General features: G+C 38.5%; 1 protein-coding gene across 1 annotated transcript in view; it reads left to right on the top strand.

The window, feature by feature from the left end:
• The window catches only part of HABP4 (hyaluronan binding protein 4), a 52,269-nt gene that overhangs the window by 7,543 nt on the left and 34,638 nt on the right, over positions 1–10,088 (top strand). The window contains exon 3 of the mRNA XM_027874880.1: positions 8,221–8,385. Coding sequence (XP_027730681.1) covers positions 8,221–8,385 — 165 coding nt within the window. The remainder of the gene's footprint in view (positions 1–8,220; positions 8,386–10,088) is intronic.

Below are 10,088 nucleotides of genomic sequence, written 5' to 3'. Positions count from 1 at the left end.
GATAGTGGTGCCCTCAGTAATGGGGAGCTTTGGAAGGCAGGAGTGGTTATTGGGAAAGATAATGAATTCAGTTTTTGATATATTAAATGTAAATTGTGGACATGTTAGAAGATGTCTGCAAGACATCCAGTTTGAGATATTTAGTAGGCAGTTGGAGATATTTGTACCGGCCGCTCTGACCTTATGCCGGCCGCGCTGAACACTCCTCCTATAAGGAGCAGGCTGCCAGAGTCATACTCACTCATCAGTCTTCGGTCCTCAACCGGATAAACATACAGAGACAAGCCATCGGGAGGCGCCAACACCAGAGCTTTATTCAGAGGCCGTCACAGCAAGCCATCAGAGCAGGAGCAAAGAGAGTGCGTGATCTGACCACGCTTGTTCCTTAAGTACCTACTTAGCCCCTCCTCCCCAGCCCGCTTACTAGCCAATGATTGTAGGGTCAGATACCGAAAGGGGCTGTCTGAGTTTAGCACACCAAGGGAGAGGGACTGACGTAGGAGGCTAGGACCAGATACAGGAAGGAGGCTTCTGGGATTAGTGCATAGACAGAGTACGTGACCTAGGAAGTCAGGAAGGACACAGGAAGGAGGCGTCTGGGGTCAGTGCTACACAAAGGGACCCAGGAAGTCAGGAAGGTCACAGGAAGGAGGCGTCTGGGGTTGACGTTGCATATAGGGAGGGGACTAAGCAAAGGGAACTCGTTCTCTGCCGTCCCTCTCCCACGTGGCACCGCCCCTTGCCTCAGGAGCACAAGCTCCAGCTACTTTCTTGCACCCAGCTTATCTCACATAGCACTGCCCACTGCCTCAGGGCTTCTCCGTACCCAGCCCATCCCAGTCCACCACGACTCTGCCTACCACAGCCCCTGCCTCAACTTCCAAAATACCCAGATCTACCCCAATCTTGCCACAGAGCCCACCTGGTAGTTGCCAACATCAGACAGTCTCTCACAGATATTTTGTTACCTTAGGTAACAATTTTATTTCACTTAGATTTTCTGTTCGTACTCTTAGTTCTTTCATTTGTCAAAACTAGGTAAATAACTTGTTGTGAGTACCCCTAATTTTATAGATTTAGAATCATAGATTAAGAATTGGGTAAGGGACCATATAAATCATTAAGTCTATCCTCCCATTTTACATGAGGAAACTGAGGCACAGAAAAGCTACATGATTTGCCTAGGGTCACACAGGTAAGTCTCTGAAGTGAGATTTGAACCTTACAGTCTTCCTGACTCCAAATACATTACCAAGTAATACTAGGTTGTACGTACACGCGCACGCGCGCGCGCGTGTGTGTGTGTGTGTGTGTGTGAACACAGATACATATTATTTTATAAATATATAACACACTTCCCTTACAAACAACCCTGTGAGGAAGATATTATTTCCTCATTGTTAAAGTATGAGAGTTGAGGTTTAGAGAGTCTAAGTGATTTGTCCAAGTCCTACATAGTAAATGGTGAAGATAGAGTTTAAACATGGGTTTGTGACTTTAATTCCAGTGTCCTTTCCATACATCATGTTCTCTCTTTAATCAATGCCTCCTTCAACCCCAACCAATATCAAAATAACCTTGCCTTTTACTTTACTGAAAAAAATAGAGGCCATCTGCTGTTAGTTCCTTTGTCTTTCCTACTCAACACCTCAGAACCTTTTACATCTTCACTCATACATGACTTCCTTACTTATATCTCTTTGGAAAGAAATGACCTTTCTCTTTGCCAGGTACAAGCCTTCTACCAGTACCCTTGATTCTGTAACTCTTGTTTCAAGGAGCTCACCCTAGCAGTCATTGTCTTTCTACCTAGCCACCTAGCTGGCTCTTTACTGGTTCTTTTCAATAGCTGCTTATAAATCTACTTAAATCTACCCAATTCTGAAAAATCCTTCATTAGACTCTGCCAGCTTTTCTCCCTTTCACTGTTATAAGCACTTTGCATCATGTATACCCACTGTCTCCTCTTCTCTGCGCAGTTCAATTGAGTAAACATTTATTATGTGCAAGGCACTGAGAATGCTTTGGTTTTGTGATCTCATTAAAGTGGATACTACTTTCAGTGATATACTTTACAAAGCATTGATGTGTGGCCATTATGTACTATTCTGGTCCCTGTCATCTAGTTAGTCATCATAGAGTAAACCTAAGGTGGTGGAGAGATATTTAGTATATGCTGTATAAATTTGCTTTAGTTCCTATGCAGAAACTCTTTCATTTGCAGATTGTCAAAAAAGACCTACCAATATGTTGAGAAAAGCTTGAGGACTTATTAAACACTCTCTGTCAAGAATTTCAAAGAAACCAGGGAAAAGGGATGTAAAGGAAGGAGATTCAGCAGTATCAGATCTTAAATTATATTATAAGGCCCAGAGCATTGTTGAAGTGTAAAATGGATAAGTTGAACTATTTTAAATTAAAAATATCTTGCATAAGTAAAACCAATGTAGCCAAGAATAGAAGGAATGCAGAAAATTGGGGGAAAAAACTTTCATAGACAATCTCTCAGATAGGATGTGAATGTGTTGGAATACTGCTATGGTATAGGAAATGATGAGCTGGTTAGTTTAGAAAAACATGGGAAGACTTGGACATATGAAGGAAGATGCTATCAACCTCCAGAGAAAGAGATGACAAGTGGAAATATGCATAGTACAGTATTACATATATGTGTACGAGTATGTATTTGTACATATGTGTGTGTTTATAGAAATCTATGTATGTGTGTATATTTCCCGAAGTTTAACAGTAGCCTTCTTTAGGGTACGGGATGGGGAGGGAAGGAAAAAAATAAAGTAAAAAATGCACAGCAGACAATAAAAGAAAACCTAGAAGGAAGCAAAGAAAAGCTGGGTAGCTTTGAAAATAATGTGTAGTATTTATTGTATAGGTCTTATATTGAATCCTTTCTTATGTTCTGCTGTATACGTATTAATATTCTTTTTTTTTTCATTTTGTGTTAAAGTTTAAAATGGATAAAAAATTTACGAAAAAAACACCCTCCATGAACTTAGGATACTGAATTGAGAAACTTCTAAGTTGATAAAATAGTGTATTTTTATTCCAATAGATCATGATGTTGATGATGATAGTAGCTATGATATATTAGCCAACTCATTAAGCATTTATTAAGTGCCTACTATGTGCCTGGCATTTGTATCTGAATACAGAGACAGGGCAACTAGGTGGCGCAATGGATAGAGTGCTAGGCATGGAGTCAGGAAGATTTATCTTTCTGAGTTCAAATATAGCCTCAGACACTAGTTGTGTGAACCTGGGCAAGTCACTTAATTTGCCTCAGTTCCTCATCTGTAAAAGGAGCTGAAGAACGAAATGGCAAACCACTCCAGTATCTCTGCCAAGAAAACCCCAAATGGAGTCACAAAGAGTCAGGCGTGAGTAAAACAACTGAACAGCAACAACAAAACAGAGACAAAAGTGAAACAATTCCCTTCCCTCAGACATTACATTCTATTGGAGAAACAACATGTAATATGGTTATGTACAAGATAGATACAATGTAATTTTTATTTTTTTCCAATTACATATAAAAACGATTGTTAACATTCATTTTTTTAAACTTTTTAGTTTCAAATTCTGTTCTTCTCTCCCCCTTCCCTAAGATGACAAACAATTTGATAATAGGTTACACATATGCAGTCATATAAAGCGTATTTCCATATTAGTCATGTGATACAACGTAATTTGAAGGAGGCACTAGCAACTAAGGGGAATGAGAAATATTGATATATTGTCACTTGTGTTGAGTCTGCCTCTGTGAGAACCCCATCACAGTGAATACCAGATTTTTGCCCTTTTAGAGGGCTTTGCTGAGGAATTGCCCCTTTCCTTTCAGCGAGGGGCTGGGTAGTTAGTTATATAAAGAGTGTTTCACCTTCCCCATCTTATGAAGCAAAGCAGCTCTCAATAATTCTACCTTCTAGTCCCTGGGTAAAGGACAATTATGGAGGTAACCACTGGCAACAATATGGAGGAAGCTTATCCTTTCCAAATTAAAGTTAAGCATAGTTCTCTGGTAGACCTGCTTGCGGTGCCTCCTCTACTGTGCTTTGACACTGCTTTCCTGGCTGGAGCCAATATGATCTCGCTTTTCTGGGCTTGAGTACTGCCATAGATAACATTGCCAACATTGCCGTTGCTTCTTTATGCCAAGCCCAGGCATTACCTCTAATCCCTTTGTGCTGGGGCCTGAGGCTACTGCTGTCCCTTTGTAAAGGTCTGGGTGCTACTACTTCTTCTTGTGGCCAGGCTGAGTGTTGTTGCCAGGGAATAATAAGTATCACATTTGTTGCTATTGCCCACTATGTCAGGGATGAGGCAACTGCTATTCCCCTTAGAATGGGGTCCCAACTTTTTGCTAGATGTGTTGCCACTGCACCATCCCCCCCTCCCAAATGCTGCCTCCAAGTTTAGGAACGTACATATTAGGATAAGCTTTGCCCACCTCTGCTCAGGGGAAGACAAAACAAAATAGTTCATTCTTGGATTTGTTTAGGCCAGTACATGTGTGCGAACTGTATGTAGTTAGGAAAATGAATTCTTACATTGGTCAAATACAGATATTCGTTGTTGTTTATTTGTTTCAGTCATGTCTAACTCTTCGTGACCCCATTTGGGGTTTTCTTGGCAAACATACTAGAGTGGTTTGCCATTTTCTTCCTGACTTCAGGCCTGACGCTCTATCCACTGCACCACTACTTGCCCGAATCCAAATATAAATACATCTCATTCTGTGTTGAGTCCATCACCTTTCTATTATGTGGGTAGCCTGCTTAATCATCAGTCCTCTGGAATTGCAATTGATTAGAGTTCTTAAGGCTTTCACAGTTGGTTTCTCTTTACAATGTAATTGTATAAATTGTTCTCTTAGTTCTGCTCAGATTACTTTGCATTAGTTGTACAATCTTCCTAGGATTCTCTTCTTTATTTATTTCATCATTTGTTACAGCACAGTGATATTCCATTATGTTTATAGGTCATAATTTTTTCTCACACTGTTCTCTGCCCATTCAGTTCTGGCCCTAACTCATTGTTCTTTTGAAGTTCTGTCCAAAATATGTGCTTGTAACACCTGAGTGTAAATTAGTTTATTTTTAGTGAACTTAAAATAGTTTATTTTTAAACCTGAGAGTAATATAATGGCCCATAGGGTCAATATAGGTCCCTTTTTTATTTGTAGGGAGTTTATTTTCAATGAAAATTATGAGTTCAATTACAAATGTTCTGATCCCGTTGTTAGGAAAATTCCTGACATGTAGGCAGAGGCTGAGCTCTGTCTAAATTTTACATTTGTATCTATCTCTAATCCTGGATTTTTTGTGGTTGAGACAAAATTCAGTTTTTTGGAAACATTTAGGGAATGAAGACATCATTAGAGATGGTTTTCTCAGGGAGTTTAGCCATGAAAGGGAGGAAAAATAAAGGTGATAGCTAGTTGAGATGGATGGATCAAGTGAGAGTTTTTAAAGGGTAAGCAAGACATGAGTATGTTTCTAGGCAGCAGTGAAGCAGCAAGTAAACAGTCAGAGACTGAAAATTAATGAGAAGTGGGGATGGTAGAGGAGGCAATCTGCTGGAAAAGACATAGTGGAATGTACATGAATGTGAAGGAGTTGCTTCTGTAAGGAGAAGGGCCATCGTGTCATGTGAGACGGGGCAAAGGAAGAGATCATAGTATAGACATCTAAGTGATGTGAGATGAGGAAGAAGAGAAAGAGGGAATTCTCAGCAAATGGCCTTGGATTTTTTTTTTTGGAGGCATGGTTCTTAGCTGAAAGGACAAAGGGAAGGGTGTCATGAAAGGTTTGAGGAGGGATGAAAACATTTAAAAAGCCACTAGGAGGAATAGGTCAGTTATTCAATTAGGGAGACATAAAAGATTGTCATGCTACAGGTCCAGTTGATATTAATATGACATAAATTTTCAGTGTATCCTAGTCAGCCCGGTATTGTGATTTTTCTCTAGTTCCATTTAGCAGTGAATGAATTAGGAGTGAAGGCAATGGATGTTGGGAATAATCCAATATTCAGCCTTAATTTGCTAATTTTTTTCCTTGAGAAACCAATTTGATTTCCAATCTCACTCAACCGAAACTGCACTCTCTAAAGATACCAATGATTTCTTAATTTCCGAATCTAATGGTCTTTTCTCAATTCTCATCATCCATGACTTTCTGCAGCCTTTGACAATGTCAGTCACACTATTCTTGTTACTTTTTGCTCTCTGGGTTGTTGTGGCGTTGGTCTCTCCTGGTTCTCTTCCTACTTGCCTGACCATGCCTTTTCTTAGTCTCCTTTGCATGATTGGCAATAGGATAAGTGTAAAGTTGAAATGGTTCTCCAAGGAGTTGAGATAAGGTATGAAGAAGTGCATTATTAGGGTGATGGCCAGGGAAAGAACTGAAGGCTAGGGGGGATTGGAGGCAAGGAGGAAGGGATGAGAAGAATAGGTCTTAAGGTCATATGACAGAGGGAGAGGTAGAATAATAAAAATATTATGATCAGATTAATGGGGAGCAGCTAAGTGGTGCAGTGGATAGAACACCGGCCCTGGATTCAGGAGGACCTGAGTTCACATCCAGCCTCAGACACATAACACTTACTAGCTTTGTGACCCTGGGCAAGTCACTGAACCCCATTGCCTAAACTAAAAATAAAAAAAGTAAGGAAGGAGAATTTCCTGAGGGTCCATAGCTAAGAGCTATTCAAATCTCAATTGGGGAATAAATATGGATTGAGGGATTCTCAGAGGAGGAGAGGTTCACAAGTGATGGTGGTAGAGGCAGATTTTGGAAGTAATAACAAGGAGCAATTGGTGCTGTCAGAGGATTGTCACTGCTGTGTTACAGTATCTCGGGGAAGAGCCAGGTCTCAGTGAGTGCAAGAAGATGAAAAGAATGAGAAAGGAAAAGTTTTAAAATGAAAGCAATATTATTAACTATGGAGCAGGCATTCCAGAGAACAAAGTAAAAAGGTAGATAGATCTGGAGGTAAACATTAGCATTAGAGTTGAGAAGAGAAGTGGAAGTAAGGCAGTTTGCAGTGGGGAATATTGAGATTGGAGTTTGTATAATGGCAACTTAGGGTTCAGAATCACTGTAATGGGGTGAGTGGGATGGAGATGAGAGTATTTCAGCTACTACCCAATTGATGGGTAGTCCCTCCTTGTTTGCTGCTATAAAAAGAGTTGCTATAAGTATTTTTGTACATATGGATCTTTTTCCTCTTCTTTGATTTGTTTGGGGTATGGAACTAGTTGTGGTACTGCTAGGTCAAAGGGTATATGTATACAATTTAATAATTTCTGGGGCATAGTTTCAAATTGCTTTCTAGATTGGTGGTACCAATTCATAGCTTCACCAAGAATACATTAATCTGCCTATTTTTCTGTAACCCTACCAAATTGGTCATTTTGCCATCTTTGCCAATCAGAGGGATGTGAGATGGAACCTGAGTGGCTTTAATTTGCATTTCTTTAATGATTAGTGATTTGGATCATTTTTTTGATATGGCTGTCAATAGCTTGGATTCTTCCTTTAAAAACTATCTTTTCTAGGTAGTACAGTGGGTAGCCCTGAAGTCAGGAGGACCTGAGTTCAAATCTGGCCTTAGACCAAACACACATCAGCTGTGTGACCCTGGGCAAGTCACTTAACCCCAATTACCTAAAAAAATAAAAAACTTCCTTTTTTTATGTCCCTTGAATATTTGTCAATTATAGAAAGACCCAGTCAGTATTTTTTTAAATCTTATTTTGAATTTCTACTTGAAGATAGTATTATTTTAAAGGTACTCTCTAGTACAGGGATTCTTAACTTTTTTGTGTATTGAATCTATAGCATATTCTGATGAAGGCTATGGAACCTCTTCTCAGAATAATAATGCTTTTAAATACATAAAATAACATACATAGAATTTATAAAGGAAATCAAAGGTTAGTGAAAACAAAAAGTATTTTTTCCCATCTAAATTCAAAGACCTCCTGAAATCTATACAGAGACCCTGGACTTCAGATGATGAACCCTTGTTCTAATGCTTTCTACTTCATATTTAATTTTAATTTAAAAGTTGCTTTAGTACCTGTTGAGCTATGCCTTGTACCGTGCTAATAAGAATTTTAAAAAATCTTTTCAGATTAAAAAAGTAATGATATTTAACCAACCTGGTTAATTATTTTAGTATTTCTTTTTCTCCTTTTAGGCCAGTTGAAAGATTTGAGAGGGAAAGACCAATTAGAGGCCGTGGAGGCATAAGAGGTGGAATGCGAAGCAGAGGAAGAAGTGGTGGAATGAACAGAACTTTTGATGGGTTTGACCAAAGAGGGAAGAGAGAATTTGAAAGACACATTGGTGGAAATGATAAAATGTAAGTTCTTTTGGATATGCTGTTTTTGCTGTAGCATTAGATAATATGAAATGTTCTTATGGTTTAAATTAATTTTGAATTAATATGCCTTTTATGTAGCTTCCCACCTTTTTGTTTAGATTATTTCTGAATTGGAAGACTAAGGGAAATAGGTCTTCAATTTAAAAGAATATTGTTTCTGCCTCTAGAGCAATCAGAGCAGAAGACAGAAAGGGTGGAAGGGGGCTTATAAATAGGGATCAGTTTAAGACAATATAAGGTGCAATCCATATTTGTGCCCACTGTACATTCTGAAATCAAATGGAAAATTTATTATCTTGTCATCTTTTGGGGAAGCAGAATGGCATAATAAAGTGCTGAGTGCTAAATTTCAGAATCAGAAAGATGTGGGTTCAAATCCTCCTTCAAACATGTCTTAGCTGTGAGACTCTGATTAAATCACTTCCCCTCTCAGAACCTCAGTTTCCTCATCAACAAAAGGCAAATAATATCACCTACCTCTCAAGTTTGTGTAAGAAGCAAAAGAAATGATGCATATGAAACACTTTGCAAGTCTTTGAAAAGCTGTATCTAGATGTGAACTGTTCTCATTGCCCAGGAGTCTGCTTTCCTTTCCTAAAAACAGTTTTCCTCAGTGATCTGTTTGAAATATCTTTGTATTTGTGGGTCATTAAGGAGGGCCTGCTTTAAAGGCAAATATGTATTTTTAAGGTGTCTTGTTCATAAAATTCATGGACTGAGTGGACTTAAATGAAATTTCATTCAACTAACATTTGGGTGCCTGGCTCTTTTGCAGTGTACTGACATTTTAATTTCCTTTTTTAATTTCACCAAATAGTGTACTGTTTTATTATTTTGAGTGAATAGTTTTATAATCTGTCAACCAACTGTTTGAGCACCTACTGTGTTTCTATATGCAGATTCCTCAGTGTTTTTATAACAAATTATCTAGGGCTTTAAGATTTTCAAAACCCTTTCTCACCAAATCCCTGTGAAATAGGTACTATGTATATTATTGTCCTTATTTTACATGAGAAAATAGATTTTGTGAGGTTAAGAGAGTATTGTCCCTGGTCACACAGCTGTTGAGTGACAGTGGTATGATTTGAATTCAGGTTTCCTGACTCTGAATCCAGTATGTTTCTACTATATCACAGCGCCTCATAGAAACAATTAAGTAAACACACTTAATTTTTCTCAATATTTTTGTAAGTCCATGACATTTTACTTTTTTTACTCTGTTTTTTTATTCTCTTAAATTTACTCTCTTAAAATTGTTTCCAGAATTCAGATGCATTTTTTTAGCCAGGGGCAGAAAACTGAAAGAAAAGTCTATGTTGATGTTGAAATTTTTCAAATTTCTCTTGGTGCTTTTATTCCATCAGATTTTTCTTGTTTTTTTTTTTTTGTTTGTTTTTGTTTTTTGTTTTCCTTTTTGGTGAGGCAATTGGGGTTAAGTGACTCGCCCAGGGACACACGGCTAGTAAGTGTCAAGTGTCTGAGGTCGGATTTGAACTCAGGTTCTTCTGACTCCAAGGTCAGAGTTCTATCCACTGTGCCACCTAGCTGCCTCATATTCCATCAGATTTTTAATTCTTTTCATCCCTTTTCTCTCCCCCTGCTTTTTCTATCTTTCATAACAACTGTAACAATATTGAGATATTCCCCAACTGACTTTTATAAAAATGGGTATCTTGATGTCC

This window comes from Vombatus ursinus, unplaced genomic scaffold (assembly GCF_900497805.2).
Source record: "Vombatus ursinus unplaced genomic scaffold, bare-nosed wombat genome assembly UNPS02014807.1, whole genome shotgun sequence".
NCBI classification, from domain to species: Eukaryota; Metazoa; Chordata; class Mammalia; order Diprotodontia; family Vombatidae; genus Vombatus; species Vombatus ursinus.
This window is presented reverse-complemented; position numbering and strand designations above follow the sequence as displayed.